Source organism: Palaemon carinicauda, chromosome 31 (genome assembly GCF_036898095.1).
Source record: "Palaemon carinicauda isolate YSFRI2023 chromosome 31, ASM3689809v2, whole genome shotgun sequence".
NCBI lineage: Eukaryota > Metazoa > Arthropoda > Malacostraca > Decapoda > Palaemonidae > Palaemon > Palaemon carinicauda.
In genome coordinates, this window is record NC_090755.1 from 16,072,564 (window position 1) to 16,090,615 (window position 18,052).

The window sequence follows — 18,052 nt, forward strand, 5'->3', positions numbered from 1 at the left end:
TAGAATTGGTCTAGTCAAAGCCGATTTGCAGGTTGAAATCGTATTGGCTGCTAATCCTTGTCCATGAAGGTGAATGAAGAAGGACATACAGAAATCAATGGTGATTTCTTTAGGATTTTTTGCTTTAACAAAGGAGACCCATTTCCTCCAGGATGATTCATATTGCCGTCTCGTGGATTCGGTCTTGTATTCCTCTAGGAAGTCTAGACTTTTCTTCGAGATCCCAAACCTCTTCTTTGCGGCAAGGGAGAGAAAATCATGAGATGAAGGTCCTTGATTTTCGATGATGAAGCGAAGACAGTCGACTTCTGTACTTGTTGAGAGAGAACTGGGCCCGGGAGAGGGATCAGCTTGGGCTGCAGCTCCAGGACCAGGGGGTACCAGTTGCTCCGGGGCCACTTGGGAGCCACTAGGGCCGCTGTCCCTTTGAAGGTTCTCAGTTTGGAGAGGACTTTCAACAGAAGGTTGGTGGGAGGGAACAGGTATATCTTCGACCATCTGTTCCAGTCCAGTGACATGGCGTCCACCGCTTCTGCTTTGGGGTCCTCGTACGGGGCTACGTACAGAGGAAGTTGATTGTTGTCGCTCGTTGCAAAGAGATCTATCTGAAGTTCTGGGACTTGATGAGAGATGAAGGAGAATGATCTTGCGTCTAGAGACCATTCCGACTCTATCGGGTTTGTCCGAGATAGAGCATCCGCTGTCACGTTGCGGAATCCTTGTAGGTGAACTGCAGACAGGTGCCACTTCTTCTTCTCCGCCAGACGGAAGATTGGGAGAAGCACCTGATTTATCTGGGGCGATCTTGAGCCTTGGCGATTGAGACAACGAACTACCACCGAGTTGTCTAGGGTTAGACGGATGTGGATCGAGGGTGGCGGGGATAGCTTCTTCAGAGTAAGAAGGACCGCCATGGCCTCCAAGATGTTTATGTGGAACGTCTTGAATAGTGGAGACCAGGTCCCTTGAGCTTGTTTCAGGTGGGAGTGACCTCCCCAGCCCTCCAGTGAGGCATCCGTGTGGATGTTGAGTGAAGGAGGAGGGTGTTGGAGAGGAATGGACCTTTTCAGGGCCATTGCTTCCGACCACGGCTTTAGGAGGCGTCGAAGTCTGTTTGGAAGCCGTCTCTTGAGGTCTCTTCGAGCGATGGATGCCGATCGTCTCCAGACTCCCGCGGCATCCTTTAGCTGTGCGCGAAGCACTGGGTTTGTCACTGAGGCGAATTGTAGAGAGCCTAGAACTCGTTCCTGCTGTCGTCTTGAAATGCGTTTGGATTTCAGTAGTCGCTTGACAGACCCTGCTATTTCCTTCCTTTTCTTCTGGGGGATGGAAAGGCGGTGTGACTGAAGATTCCAGTGGATTCCCAGCCACTGAAACTTCTGAGCCGGAGAGAGGCGAGATTTCTTCTCGTTGATCTTGAATCCCAGGTGTTCTAGGTACTGGGTAACTTCGTCGCAAGACTTTGTACACTCTTCGGGCGATGGAGCCCAGACTAGCCAGTCGTCGAGGTAGGCCATCACCTGGACGTTTCTTAGGCGGAGCTGTTGTACTATGGCATCCGCCAGCTTTGTGAAGATCCGAGGGGCCACATTGAGGCCGAATGGCATGGCCCGGAAGGCGTAGCTTTTCCTTTGGAGTCGAAATCCTAGGTAGGAGGAAGCGTGATGGTTCATTGGAATGTGCCAATAGGCATCCGCCAGGTCTATAGAGACCGTGTAGGAACCTTGAGGCAGAAGGGTCCTTATTTGTTGAAGCGTCAGCATCTTGAATTTGTTGTTCTCTATGAACTTGTTGAGGGGGGATAAGTCCAGAATGACTCTGAGCTTGTCTGAGTCCTTCTTGGGAACGCAAAACAGTCTCCCTTGGAACCTGGTGGACTTTACCTTCCTTATCACCTTCTTGTTCAAGAGGTCTAGAACATATTCTTCCAGAATGGGGGTCGATTGTTGGAAGAACCGCTGGAAGATTGGGGGTGGTTGCACCCAACTCCAGCCTAGACCGTTCTTGATGATGCTGTGTGCCCAAGGATCGAAGGTCCAACGATCCTGGAATTGGCGGAGTCTTCCTCCCACCGGAAGCACTTCATTGCTTCTGGTGTCCCGAGGACTTGTTGCCTCGGCCGCTAGCTCCCTTTCCTCCTCTACCTCTGGAGGGACGACGAGAGGCGTCTCTGCTTGCACCCCTGGACGAGCCTCTACCTCTGGCATGAAAGGTAGTGGATGGCTGCTCAAAGGCAGGGGTGAAGACCGGTGACTGTGACAACACCGGTTGGGGGACCAATTGAAAGGTCTGTTGTGGTTGGGCAACCACTTGGGAGGTAGCGAGTCCCGGAAACTGACGTCTTTGTTGACGTTGCTGGGGTTTCGGCTTCTGAGGTTTCCTCTTAGGCTGAGGTCCATCGTCCTGAGAGGTTTTCCTTTTCCTGGACATGCCCCACTTGTGGAGAAGGTTCCTATTCTCCGTGGCGGCTCTGTCCGTTATTTCCTTGACAAGGTCAGAAGGAAACAGGTGCTTTCCCCAGATGTTGGAGGAAATCAGCCTCCGGGGTTCGTGTTTCACGGTGGCACCGACAAACACGAATTCACGACAGGCTCTACGAGCCTTTATGAAATGGTACAAGTCCTTCATTACCGTGAGTAAGTGGGATTTGGCCAGTACCATGTAGTGATCGGGTACTGCTGTGTCACAGGCCATAACTTCAAGTTGGACTTGATGAGAAAGAGACGCTGCAAGCCTCTCCTTCGTGTCTTGTTCCCGGCGAAGGAGGTGATCATTGAGCTTAGGGAGGTCTTCATTAAACTGACGTCCGGCGACGTCAGGATCGAGCCTACCCACAACGAAAGTATGTTGGACATCTTTCCATTGTCTAGTGTCAGGGGGTGTCACGATGGAGAAGGGTCTGCACTCCTCCAGTGCAGGGCAGGGTTTTCCTTCTTCCGCCGCTTTAAGGCATGCAGCCAAGGCCTTTTCCAAAAATGGAAGAATCGCAGTGTCGGGTGCGACATAAGTAGGATGCTTCTTGCTCAAGGCAGGAAGCTTAGAGCAGGTAAAGCCCCTGCTCTTAAATGCGGAGGCTAGCATAGCCTGGGCCTTTGCGAGATCGAACACTATCTCTTCCTTAGGTTCGGTCTCCTCCTTCGAGGCAGGTTCAGAACGAAGCCGGACGTAACAGTCCGGGTAGGCCTCGAAGCTTGGGAAGAATTCCACATCTTCCAACGGGACCGTGCCGATTTTGTCACTAACAAAGATCCTGCCGGTCGCAATAACCATATGCTCTGCATACCTCCACGGGTTGGCATGAGAGCAAGCTGGGAGATCCTTGACCGAGATCTTCTTCGGTTCTCTGGATCCAATCATAGACCTGATGGACTCCTGGTTCTCCTTCAGTCTGTCGTCCATGACAGCTCTAATCAGTCGGATCAGTTCTTGGGTCGAAGAGGAAGGATCCGGGGTCGAGGAGGTAGACGGGATGGACACATCCGTCGGTGTAGGAGTAGGCGGAGGGATGGACGAGGGAGTAGCTCCAATCTCCGACTCGGTGTATTCCACCTTGTCTTCGTCCTCTTCGGCTCCTTGAGCCATAAGCGTCTTCTCCGTGTCTTCCGAGACGTCAGAGATCTGTTCATCCTCCTCGGAATCTAGGCGACACTCGTGCATGGACTGAGCCATGACCACATCAGGTTCCACCGTAATTTGGACAGTGGGGATTGCTTCCTTTGGAACCACTGAGTCAGGGGAGGCCTTAGGGAACAACAGGGACCTCAGTTCTTCGGTGGCCAGGTACGGTCCAGTGGCATTTCTCTGAAAACCACGCACCCACTTGCGCAGTTTCTCACGAGCAATGTCTCTAACCTCCGCTGAGGGAGGGTTATGGAAGGCCTCAACTAGGTAGGCCTGGCAGACCGTACATTCCAGTGGATTCCAGAACTTCCAATCCCCTTTCTTGTGTGAGCAAGGGGCGTGAGTCCTGCACGCCGTATGTCCGTAAAACTGGGAGCGTTTCACAGCACAGTATGCGAAATCGCACTTCATCTGCTCCTCCTGTGGAAGAAAGAGAAAATGAGTATGGGGGAGTCATAGGAATGGCTCTTAAATTAAGTTAATATTAATCATTAATTTTAACTTACAGAAGGTGTGATGCATAGAGAGTGAAACAGTAAAGGAGAACACGCTCCATGCATCTCGCCCGGCTGGTTACCATAGGCTTGGTCCTGGGAAAATCCAAATGACCGAGATCATTGGATATAGTTTCCTAGGATTCCCATTATATTGGAACTCCATGGAAAGCCAAGGACAAGGTTGGGATCGAATTCATTCGGTTCCCAGATAAGAGCCAGAAGGTCTCATTAAGGGAAACTGCTTCTGGCAACCAGCCGTGCTAAGATGCACATAGCATGCTGGAAATAGAAGAATGCAAAGAGACAGCATGATCACTAATAGAGCAGTACTAGGTACTGATCTTAGAAGCAAAGCAGCTTATCTATTTGCCAGGTAGGGCTATCTTAGTCTTATGATAGCTATAGAGAGGGGGTGCAAGTATTCTTGACGCCTCCGGGGCATCCGGCAGCCGCCGGCACGCCGGAGCTCGCTCCAGCATAGATTCTGGCACTAGAACAGACAATTTGCAAAGTCAGTTAGATACCAGGATGGCGGCCGCCGGCACAACGGCGGCACGCCGGCAGGGAGCGGCGGCTCCGGCAGCCGGAGGATGCCGGATTGGTGACTGGGGTAAGGATGGTACAGGTAGTATCGGGTTGCCGGCAGTATATGCCGGCACTCCGGAGATCGACCGGCAAGCGGACGATTAGATAGGAGTAGGAGAGCCGCCGGTAGTAGCCGGCGGCAGCCGGCAGTCCCTCGGTACACGGGGGGCTGGCGGCAAGGGTAGGGAAGTCACCAAGAGGCAGGTATTGCCGGCAGAAGAGGCGGCAAGAGACCGGCACCCGGATAGATAGAGAGACAGGGGGAGGGGGGGAAGGATGCAGGAAGTACCTTCAGGGTTCCAGACATCCCTCCCCCTCCCTGAGGGGGTGTACCCATGATAGAGACAGGCTCTATCATCCATAAGCAGGGGTCACTAGGGACCGGGAGCAGGTAGCCCAAGGGAGGACTAGGGAACACCCAAGAGGGGGGGGGGGGAGACTCCCTTATGCAGAGCTACACTAGGAACTAACCTTATAGGACACTATGAAGGTATATGTACCAGAGCGGACTGCACAAGGAAGCTCGGGTAGCCCTACTCTTCCACCCTAAGGAGGAGTTGTAGGACAGGGGACAGATGAGTATAAACTAACCTAAGCATAGGCTAGGCTATACAAGAGATGGGTGGGGAGGGAGAAGAGAGGGGTCTTCCCAGGAAGGGTTTCTGTACCAGAGCGGCCACAAAGGGAAGGGAGGACACTCCCTAACCTAAGATTAGGCTGATCGGCTAAAACGGTGCAAGAGTACAGTTTCAGCATGGAACAGAGAAACCTTCCTAACCCGACCTAGATCAAGGCTAAAAGTCCTGAACTAGGCAAGGAAGAAGACGTATCGCTATCGCAGGAAAGTCGTAGACTATCCTAGCCATAGAGGTAGGCTAGCCTAACCTCACTCTCAGACGCAATCCTAAAGGGGGTTCATTCCTTTAGGGAGGACTGAGAGGCGATATAATACTCTATTAGACAATAAATCCCTTTACTCAGAAAAGGGATCAAGGCTAATTAGAGGGAATGCCAAGGCAGGGGATGAAGGAAGCATATAGGGGTCCTAAGGTTAGGTTAGGCTAGTAAGAATCACTGACTAGCCTATCCCCTATATGGTCCCTGAAGGCGAAAACATTTGCATCACTAGTCAAAAGTATTGTAAAATAATAATGCCACTATCTTCATAACTTAGTCTAGGATCACTGATAAATCATGCATGAACACTTGTATAGGCTCCTGGCCTGGGGGCTATAGTAGCCGACTGGTATGAGGTCAATCGATGACCGATAAAAAGCGTCTAAACACGATATAAAAGTTCCTAGCTATGAAGACTAAATAAACTAATGTATTCGATTAGTATATAAGGCCGGAAGCGTTGTTGTGGCTAACTAAATAAGACATGCAAAACAACAACGACGCCATAAAATGGTGGGTCCGGTAGAGGCACAGCTCTGCCACAAAACATCAATTATTTCGCAAAATAATATTTACTTTACGGCCAGAGCTTAATTAAACAATACTGGAACCTTGTACTCAACTTTCCAGAAGAAGGCGAGGCTGAAGGTAACGACATAGCGAAGATGCAAAACGATAAAGTTCACACAAGGGAAAATCCGTCTCAGTAGGGCAGCTACTAAACAAAGGATAAAGACGCGCGTGACGTCATTAGAGCAATGGCGTCCGTTTGTTTACGTCTCGAGTATCAGTAGTAGCCACGAGTGAGATTAGCTGTGGAACGGCTCCCAGCTATTCTCAGCCCTTACACACCGAAGCGTTAACTCTGTTCGGGGTGGAGATAGCTATGTGGCACGACCAGACATGCGTGTCCCCTGTTGTATTACGATGTCTTAAAGGGAAACCTTTGAGATACTCGCTCCAGAAGTTAGAATTCTGTGATAACCTGTGGTTAAATTCTCTGGGAATATCTTAGTAGTCTTATACCCAAGGAAGCTACCAAACAGGAACCTTCCATCAGGACGCCATGGCTTGAGCCCAAAAAAGGCTTTTATATATACTGTACTAAACAAAAATAATGCTTTAATATACCATCATTAACACTACCATTACAATTATCATAAGGTTGGAGAAAGATAATGATTGCCGAGAACGTAACCACAATTCTGTTTACATTTTGTCAGCTGGACTCGCACAGTTAACAGTTGATTTCATTGTTGATGTGGAATTTTATCCTTAAATAGGCTATTCATTATGAAATTATGTTAATAAGATGTAATGTTAATATTGTTTTGTAAAATTTATTATAAATCACCGTATTTAGGGCTACCAATATGCTTAGAAAGACAATAGATTTGATACATTTTATAGTGCTTGACTCGCAGACTTTGAACAGTTTCGCAGATACATAAAATTTATTTTTGAAAAATAGAGGTCGCATAAAAGGGGAATCGTATAATTCGAACACGCATAATTCGGGACCCTACTGTATATGTGAGAAGTATTGGATGATCTCAGCCATCCCAAAGGTGATTTGGCCCTTTTTACCAGAACTGTTCTCAAGGGTTAGTTCATTGGAATCCGGAGGGATCCAATCCATGTGGTAGGACTTTCTTCTTCTTGCCGGAAGCCCATCATTACATATATTGGGGAGGATATTTCAATATTTTCCTGGTCTCAGTTCTAACAGGTGGGTTTAGTTTACACCTGTGCCTCTATATTTGTTTTGGTGCTATCTCACTGGTAGGGTATGGAGTGGACCCTCTAGGAAGCATACTCTCACTGTGCCTATAGTGGAGAATGCAAATTTCCTTTCCAACGTATGATAAACCAACTAACCAATCAAGGAACTAACCAGACATGACCCCTGCTCATGGAGTCTTTAAGTAATGAACCCCATCCCCTAGTTATGCTGACTCCCCCCATCACTGCTGACTTCCTCTGGCAATTCTATTAGGGAAAATTCTGTTAATGACTTAAGAACAAACCAGAACCATTCCTCTAATGTTCAGAAATGTGATGGTAATGTGAGGAAATTGAAAGTGATTCATATATGCAAATTGCCAATAAGCTGCCATGAAGGATTATGGATTACTACTGTATTAAAATTTATGGGTGGGGGCTCCTTCACAGGATACCCCTGAGGAGAGAGTATGTAAAGAATTTTTCTTTTAGTACTCGTTGAGCTTGCAGCACTTAAGAGGTAATTATCAAAATAATACATTTATCATTAAAAAATATCTATTGATTTCAATTGCCATAAGTGCACACTTTATCATTGCAATAGTTATTTCAGCCACATAATATATAGCTACACGGGTGTTTTACATATTTTAACTATCAAATGAATGTCTCAAAGTATTTGGTTGAATATGGCATCAATTTCATAAAAATCTTAGATTTTTAGTTATAACATTAGTATAACATCCGCTCAACTTAGCAGAAATTTCAGTGGTCTGTCCTTTGGTTAGTAAAAAAGACCCTATAGCATAGCACACACTTGAATACTCTAGTTACCGACTTGTAACAGTCATTCCATGTGATATACAGCTTAAAAACTCCACATTCCAATTAACATTAAATTCAAGAGATTTTTCAGTAAGAGGCTTCATGTTTAAAAGGGTCAATTGACAAAAACCATCATGATAGTGTAGCTTTTAAGTAAAGAGGTCTGAAAAAAATTACATTTAGAGTATTTAAAGGGTCTTCTTACCTCTTAAGGAATAAGATTTTATTTTGCCTCTTTATTTTCAGATAGTGAAGATCTTTTGGATATTTTCCCTAACAGTTGCATTTTTGCTCAGCTGGCAGTTTGGACCATTTGTCCTCTTGTGCCAACTCTTTGTTCTCTTATGCTTAGGGAGACTTCAATTTGTCTGTGAAAAGAAGGTAAGATCTTTATAAAGGTTAGTTATTGTATAATTTGTTTTGTAGTGTAGACATTGTCATTATTATGAACATTATAGTGTTGAGAATGATATATTGTCTCTGAATTATTGTTGCTCTTGAAAAGCTGTCAATATCTATGGGTCTATTGTGAATAGTAATTTCCCTTATGAATAGTCATACCTCATGTGAGGCAAATTTTTAAGTTATTATTTTATAATAGAAAAACATTATATAAATTACTGATATTTGTATGTCTTGCATCTTGAAGCTGGTTAAATCACCATGTCTAAACTAAAAATAAAAGTAAATTCCATTTTCTTTCAATGTAATGGTCTTGCCCCTTTAATGGAGTATTTAGTTTATATGGAGGTGTACTGTATTAAGAATGCTTGGGGACAATAAACCAGGATCAGCTATTCCAGTCTTTGTCAGTGGTTCGTGAGGTAATCGCTTAGCTCTATCTGCAAATCCATGTTAGCAGATTAACATGGGATTTCCACTTTTAACCTTGCTATGCATTCCTGTGCTAATTGTACAAAGGATTTACTACTTGGTGATAAAGATCTGAATTCACTTGTTTTACTTGTTGATAGAAAGATTGGGAATTGAACAGTCATTGTGCTGATTGTGATGGCTTAGTAAGCTTATCAGTCCTTATGCAGATATATGTTCAGTTTGTGGCTGATTTATAAAGCCTTAGTGTTATTGACAATAGATTATGGTAGCCCAATATATGAACTAGGATCTTAAGCTATTTTGAACTCTTTATATCCAATGCACTCAAGGTCTAAGATTTTGTTGTGGGGTCTTAGGATCTTCCCTAAATATCTCGGTATTATGCGAAAACTGCGAACACCCTTATCCCTACATCAAGATTTTGTAACCATGAGAAGTACATTAAAGATCCTATCCACCAATCCTCCAACAAAGAAGCTATTCAACCTTATTGAAATATACGTAAACAATCATGAACCGCTATTTCCAATAAGAGCAAATAGGCTATTACAATCTACAAACATCATAATGAACATCATTCAACCATCTCTGTTTTCTCCACCTTGGACCTTAAAGAAAACAAAAATATGCTCTCATATTTTGTTAACTGTCAAATAAATATAGTCACCATGAACAATATACCTAAGAACATATTCAAAGGAAAGGACCTCATTAGGCTAATTATACTGATGGCTCTGAATTTTCAATGGGTACTGGCTGTGCTTACAGTATCCCCAGATAAAATTAGTCAGCTGTCATTACCCAGTGAAGCATCAGTATTTACATCTGAACTATTAGCCATTATATTAGCAATTGAGATTACTGAAACTATAGAAGATAGGGCAAATCATAAGTCTGTGATTTATACTGATTTAAGAAGTGCCATGAAAGCCTTAAAAGGTTACACTAATAAGAATCAATTTGTATTGAAAGTAAAAGCTCCTTGACAGGTTTTACTCCTGTATGGTAAATATATAGAAATATGTTGTATTCCTGCCCATGTTGGTGTTTTGTAGTATGAAAAAACATATGCTGCAGCTAAATCATCAATTGACTTGCGTATACAACCTTTTAAACTCTCTGTGAGGGATTATATAACCCACTTGAAATATTTCATAGCTACAAAATGGAAGCTCAGTGGAATAATGAATCTGCTTAAAATGAGTTAAAAGAAAGAAAGCCAATTGTTTCTCTATGGAAATCTTCAGTACAAAAAGAAAGGAGGAATCAAATAATTTTAACAAGGTTGCGGGTGTTTGATGTGCTCACCTCGTAAAGCAGTTCATAGGAGTGTGACTGTTTTAACAGTAAAACATATTTTTGATGATTTTAAATTTTTTAAAACCGAGAGAGATTTATGTTTTGGTGAGTAAAGTTTTACTGGCCTAGTATCAGACAATGGGAATTTCCGTTTTAAGGATGTTACTATTTTTAAGAAACTGATTTTATAGATGAGATTTAAATTTCTATTTATCACAAATTTTTATCCATTATAATTAGGTTATATTTTATTTTATTCATTTATTTAACATTAATGTAAATATATTTTTTTCCCAATGTTAATCAGGCCATCTTTGTAAGAGGCGAGTTTGACTCTTTGGACTGGTTAATCTCCTCCTTTTAATAATATTAATCCTTCACTGATGTCCCACCTCCAAAAGGATGTGGGAGTCAGCAGTATAACCATCAGGCAGGCTTATATAGATAAATGGAATTCTAATAATAAAATAAATTATTTTTAAACTATTATGACTTTATACGTGATGCCCACCCTCCTCCCCACTGACTCATGGTATAAAGAGGATAGGGATGATTGTTGGGTCAGTTTTGGGTTTCTTATCACTTACTACTACTGTATAATGTTGCATTTCTTTACCAAGTGCCTGTGTTTATTAAGGGAAAGAAAATGGGGAAAATTTTCAAATTTAAGTTTTACGAGCAAATGTAGTTTAAATCAAGCTTCTAAGTAAGAAGCAATATGAACATGAGGCAATTATAGAAATAAGACATTTTATTAAAATTCAATTTTTTAAGCACATTCGTTTGTTTTTCATTAATGTTTTACTTGTATTATTATTGTTATAACAAATATCATCATCTTACTACAACAGCAATATATAGTATACAATACAGTAGGAGAGTTAAATGGAAGAGAAGAGCTATGAAATCAAGAAAGACATAGTGTGTTTAGCGTAATAGAGAGGACACAGTAAGTCTGTAAAAAACAGAAATTATTTACTAAAATTTTTTGAAGATCTCAGTATGTGAATCCTATAATCCTATAGATATCTTAAGCCTTAAATCTAGAATAAGAGAAAATATAGGATTAACTGCAGGTGTGTTATTGCTTTTAATTAAACTTCTTGATTTTTTTTTCAATTTATAGCATTAATTTTCTAAATGAAAAGTTACAGCATCAAGTTTTTAAGGTGTATATTTGGGAGTAATTTATAGTTTTTAAATTCCTTTTATGTTGATTTTGTTAGGTCAATCATGGGTATTTAATATTAAATTTTTCTTATTCTAGATTCAAGAGTTATTGCATAAGACAAGCTAGGTTACAGTTGTTATTGTTAAATTTGTGTTTTATGAAGGTGAGTTTCAGAAAATTGGTGTAGTTATTTAGTCTAGGGTGTTAGATTGCCTTTTTCTTTCCTTCATTATCTTACGTCCATCATAGTGTTGGTGTTGGTCATGTGAACGTCAGTTGAGATTCATCTAAATGAACAGAATTTCAATATTAAAATTCATTATTTCTCTACTCACTTGATTTTCATATCATGCCACTCCTCCCCACCTCCCCTAGTGATGTCAAGGTGCTGATGAACATGTTTCATCTTTGAGACAAATTGCTTATACTGTTGTATTCTCCTTAAGCATTCGTATTTTTACACTGCCATATAAACTTAATGCTTCGCTAAACGGGCAAGACTAGAGGAATGTCGGTCGAGTATAGAAATAATTAATTTGGTTACAAAAATTCCACTTTTGTGTTTTGTCACATTCTCAATATTCTGAACAATTAAAATGCATCGATTTATTATTGATTGACTAATTTTATTATAGCATTTTACATGGTGTCTAACCAATCTGATGCAGGTTTATCTTGCATTAAATTGTCATTTCTTGGGAGCCTTAGAACCAATTAACAACTTCACATGAGGTGTGACTACTGTTGATTTTTTTCTTTCATTACTTTTGCTCTTATTATTACTGTATTTAGAATTCTTCAATTTCAAACAATTGATCACTCAAGATTAATTGTTGGAAATTTATTGGGTCAAAATAGAAAATGTAGTATGGTTATTTATCACTATCCATTAGCGTTGTTAACTGCTTTATTTATTGCCTGTGGTTGCCTCATATCATACAGTTTGAGGTGATATTTCTGTGAATATTCATTTAGGCATTTTCATCATGAAACCCAAATCCTTTCACCTAAAGTTAAGGTATCTTAGTTTAGTCATCATTAAATTGACTTTCATTTTATATAAATTGAATTAATGGCTGAAGATGTTTTATGTTCCATAGGTTGTTCTTTTGATCTGTGCGATTGGAGGATCCCTTTTAACATCCTGCATCGTGCAGTCTTATCCCCCAATGGCAGTATCGTCTCCAGCACTATCCATGATCATCCCTGCAGTTATGTTGAGTTGTACATCAGCTCCTCATAAGAAACTAGGAGCCATTGTCAGGATTTTTGTGGTGGCCGCTGAGTTAGCATTGGTGCTGGTAGCTACTGTGGTGATTAATGGATTGATAAAGGTATGAAAGAAGGGGCATGAGATGCTATCAATACTTAGTTGGTAATCATTTAGGCATGAAAACAGGTAATGAAAGTTCATATAGTATATATCTCGGATAGCCATTATTATTATTATTATCATTATTATTATTATTATTATTATTATTATTATTATTATTATTATTACTAGCCAAGCTATAACCTTAGTTGGAAAAGGAAGATGATATAAGCCCAAGGGCTTCAACAAGAAAAAATAGCCCAGTGAGGAAAGGAAATACGGAAATAAACTACAAAAGTAATAAAGAATTATATTTGTATATTTTAAGAAAAGCAATATACTACAAGCCCTAAGACTCCAACGGGTAAAACAGCAGCGCAGAAAGAAAAGGGAGAACTAATGAAAAAAACTATCAGTATATGAGAAATAATGAAAAAAATATACTGCATTAAGATCAGAACAAATTTAAAATGGATCTGTCATATATAAACTATGAAAAGACATATGTCAACTTGTTCAACAGAAAAGCATTTGCAACAATTTTGAACTTCTAAGTCCCACCGATTCCAGTTCCAGTTTGGAAGATCATTCCATAACCTGATCTCAACTGAGATAAAACTTCTAGAATACTGTGTGGTATCGATCCTTATGATGGAGAAGGGAAGACTGGTATAATTAACTGCTTACTTGGTACTACATACAGGATGATATAGTTTGGGATGATTTGAATACAAAGGATGGTCAGAATTATGAAAAATCATATGCAACATGCACAAAGAACCAACTAACTATACGCTTAATATCTGGATCAGGGATGAGAAATTTAATATACTGCTATTTTTGTTTTGCAAAAGTAAATATTTAGTAAAAAAAGCACCTAGAATTTTAAATGCGTTGTACAGTATATAATTGAAGAGGCATTGTCAATGCAAAAATCTGTATGTTGATGAACCACTGTCCCTGACCTACTTAAAATTACACTTGTTCCAACACTAATACAAACCCTACGCTATTAATAGGGTTTTACTTAGGGCGAAGGTGGAAGACTAGCCATAAAGGCTTTTAAGCAACGTATAACTGTCAATCGGCTAGTTAGGGGGGGTTAACAGGAGTAGCCAGCTACGCCGTTCACTCACACACCAGTGTGTCTGACTCACTTTTCTCTTTTGGCTTGCTAAGGATGAACATTTCTGCTCTTTGCATCCCAACTCCCAACAGACTTGGGATTTTGATTAATTTTTCTGTTCTTTTTCTTTTTAGGTGTGTGTTGCTTCTTCCTGCCGTCCATCATGTGGACCTGTCCAGAGACTGGAGGACACTTTTGAGGGACCTTCATTTCTTCCACCTGACCCCCATTCGTTGTGTCTTGCCTGCAGAGGACAGGATAACACCTGCAATGAATGCCAGGAGTTATCTTTCTCCCAGTGGGAGAGATTTGGGTGCCAGCGCGAGAAGAATTCCAAGAGAGATTCTTCGCCTTTGGGGTCTTCCTTGAAGTTGAAGAAACCTCGGACTTCCTCCTTGACCCCTGATCTATTCCCGAAGCTCCTGCTTGATCAGTCTCTTTTGAGGATCGGTCGAGTAGAGGCGTTGACCAGCTAACACAAGGACAACCCCAGTGTTCCAGAGAAGAGAAGCAACTACTCCCCTGCCCTCAGAGGAATCCTTTTCTCTATCTGATTTGTTACAGGGTTGGTTGTCACTGGTGGTTACAGGCCCACCTTTGAAAGATGTGTTGTGGGAACTTCTGTAGCTGGGTGCTGAGAGGAGACGTTCTCCGGTTTCCTCAAGTGGTAAAAGTTCTGTCCTGCATGTGCGGTGGTCAATGCTCATGCTATATGCAAAGCCCATCTGTCTCCCTTGCCCACTCCTGCTTTCGCCGAAGTTCCTGTTCTTTACCCTTCAGAGGATGGGGTTGAGCAAGGACCTAGGCCTTCTAGACGCCGCCACCCCTTCTCATCTTCTATTCCTTTAAGCATGACTCCCTTGCAGAGGATCGCCGTCGACGAGACCAGGACGCTTGCTCGCCATTCCAGTGCCCCCGCCATCACAGGTTCTCCTCATCGTCAAGGAATCGCAGTCCTTTCTGCCCAACTAGACATTCGCCATTTCCCTCCGTCAAGAAATAGCGCTCAGCCTCCAAGGATCATCGATCATCGCCACTCTCCTACTTGTGATCACCGCTCTTGCTCGTGATCATCACTCTCCTGGTCACAGTTCGCCACCAACCCTCGAACGTCATTTGCCAGCCGTTAAACGTCACCCAGCAGCGCGCTGTTCGCCAGCTCATGATCCCCACACCCCAGGGTGCCATTCACCAGCTTTCTACTTGCCAGATCGCCAGCGCATTGTTTTGCCAGCTTGCCATTCTCCTCCAAGACGTTTTTGTTCTTCTCTTAGACGTTTATCTCATAAACATTTGCAGACGTGCAGCTCACCAACTCACTGCTCACCAACGTGCCAATTGGCCACTCGCCTATCGCACACTCACTAATTGCCCACTCACTAATCACCCACTCGTCGATTGCCAACTTGCCGATCGCCAACTCACCAATCTTTCTCAACACTCGCCAACTCGTGATCGTTGTTTGCCAGCATTTTGGACGTCAACTCGTGATCATTGCTTGCCAGCATGTTGGACACCATATCACTGCTCTCCAGCTCGTGATCATTGCTCACCAGCTTATCGTACTCTAGCTCACCGCTTGCCAGCGTGCCATACTCCAGCTTGCAGTTTTCTATCTCCAGCCTTCTATCAGCACTCTCACATGTCCAGTCTTCCCACTGTCGCACGTGATCGCCACGCTTTCGCCCGAGAGCATGTGATCGTCACGCTTTCGCGCGAGAGCTTGTGATCGTCACGCTTTCGCATGAGAACTTGTGATCGTCACGCTCTCATGTGCGATTGTCACACTCCCACGAGCGACTCTCTTTCTCCAGTTCGTTAACACTTGGACGATCTTCACAGACCATCAGCGAGCATTCCAAAGAGGCCTGCACGTCACCTTGACTCTCTAGCAAGAGACATGTGCCTGGTTCCTTACCCTTCTGGGTTTAAGGATTCCAAAGAAGTAACTACTGATCACTTCAGTATCTCTATCTCGCCCTTTCCGGTTTGATTTAGAGGGCGTACCTGTGCCCCTTTACAAGAAGAAGAGACCAGCAACTCCACATTTTCAAGTATAGTAATACCTTGAGATACGAGCTTAATGCGTTCCGGGACCTGAGCTCATATGTAAATTTGCTTCTATCTCTGATCAATTTTTCCCATATAAAATAACTAAAGAAAATTAAATCGTTCCCACCCTCTGAAAAAATACCTAAAAACAGTATATTACAGTGGAAAACATGTTTTTAATTGTTCTAATTCACATTCTACGCTCACAAAATAACAAATACCCATGTACTGGTTATGATCTGCAATAAAATGTGACATTATTATGGAGTTCTTACCTTCGAGATAAACGGTAGCGGCTAACGGCAGTGTGTGCGGAGGCGGAGGGAGAGAGACTTGACGGCAACGCGTTCGGTACACTACACTTTCGTAACTATGTAACATAACTTAAACTTTAAATTCTACTTAAATGAAATTAGCTTACTGTACACACGCTTAAAAATAAATGTTACAATGTTAATCTTACGTTACACTAAACTTAATTCTAATTTTGTTTTCATTTTAATTTTTCTTTATTTTCTTCTTCCGGCTTGGATCTTTTTGCCTCACTTTTTGACTCGCTTTGTTTTGCCGGCCTTTTTAAAAGAAACCTATTTGGGGATGTTTCCTTTTGTCTCCCCTTCAAAATATTACGAAAATGACATACACAAGTGTCGTCACAAAAGGCTAACACGCGACCACACGCTAACTTGTCCGGGTGCCTCTTTTCCATAAAATCAGTAAACTCCTGCCACTTCTCGATTGTCATCATACGCTTTTTCTTTTCACTACCCTTGTTTGCACTCGCTTGCTTTGGACCCATTGCTTATTCACCTAATTCTGTACTGATTAATGCAAAAAACATGTAAAAATCCAAACACTACGGCCGATGTTCGGAGATAACTTTACGCGACGGAGATCCTACGGGAAAGAGAGAGTGATGCTGTCCTCGTGAGCAGCCTCTCGCACACTAGGCCACCTAGCGGGCGCATAGGGAACCGTTTCTTATCCTCGTATCTCAAATTTGTCTCGTATCTCGGGGCAAAAATTTGCTCAAAACTTTCCTTGTATCTCAAATTTCTCTTATGTTGGGACACTCATATGTCGAGGTATTACTGTACTTAGGCTGTAATCCCCTATGAGGCAATCTCCATCTGTAGGGCTCCCCATTGATACACCGTACCTGTCTTTTGTGGGGAAACCCCCATCCTGGTTTGATGCCTTGGTGAATGCAGTAAGACACTGTCACAAGTACAGCTCCTCCAGCTAGTACAGCTCTTCCAATGAGCTCAGCTCCTTCATCAAAGGCAACAGTAGCTTCTACTCCTCGAATCCCATTAGAGAAGCTGGTTTCCTCCTCCCCTCTTCCCCTTTAGACCATAGGCAGAGGCCTGTCACTTCCAGGGCCCCAAACCATCAGATAATTGTCTCTCCCATCAGTAGGGTGCATGGAGCTATGTGATTTTCTGCTAACATTCAGCAGGACTTCTTACAGCTTCAATTAACTCCAGTTATGATGACGAAGTAGAAGAGGAGAAAGGAAAACGACTCCTATGCTGGGTGATAATTTCAACCCTCGTATGAGCAGGGGTTCTTGATCTTCAAGGGAGGTCTCACTTGTGTCAATTTTCCACCTATCTCCTATAGAGGTGGTTCCCCCTGAACTTAGGCCCATCTCCAGATCACCGTAAGAACCTGTGGAAGTATCTTCTGCTAGAGAAGGGCAGACCTCTTCGGGACGACAGGAACCTTCCAGACCTTCACTGCTGGAGGAATTCCTGCCACTGCACCGTGGAGAGAGTCTAAGGATACAAAGATAGTGCCGAAGAATGCCAGGGCGAGAGCAGCTCGCCAGCAAGAGAGAGCTCGTGGGATCTCCCCAACAGCAGGGACGGACGTCTTCAAGCGTCATTGCTTCCACCTCGGGCTCCTATGGGTGAGAGCTCGGAGGTGGAAGATGAACTGGCCTTAGAAGCGGAGCAGAAGGAGTCGGAGTACGCCTTCTGGCAAGTTCTAGCCTGCATGAGGGCCATCAATGTGTTAGCGGATCTGGAGACGACCCTTCAGGAGGGCAAGGACACTGTCCTTAACCATGTTTATGGCACCCGATGACTTCCTAAGGGCAGTGTAGC

The 18,052-nt window shown here is 43.0% G+C and overlaps 1 protein-coding gene across 1 annotated transcript in view; it reads left to right on the plus strand.

Moving 5' to 3' along the window:
* Positions 1 to 18,052, plus strand: part of LOC137624323 (protein C-mannosyl-transferase DPY19L3-like) — a 733,373-nt gene that overhangs the window by 658,283 nt on the left and 57,038 nt on the right. Inside the window, 2 exon segments of the mRNA XM_068354997.1 lie at positions 8,394 to 8,528; positions 12,555 to 12,788. Coding sequence (XP_068211098.1) covers positions 8,394 to 8,528; positions 12,555 to 12,788 — 369 coding nt within the window.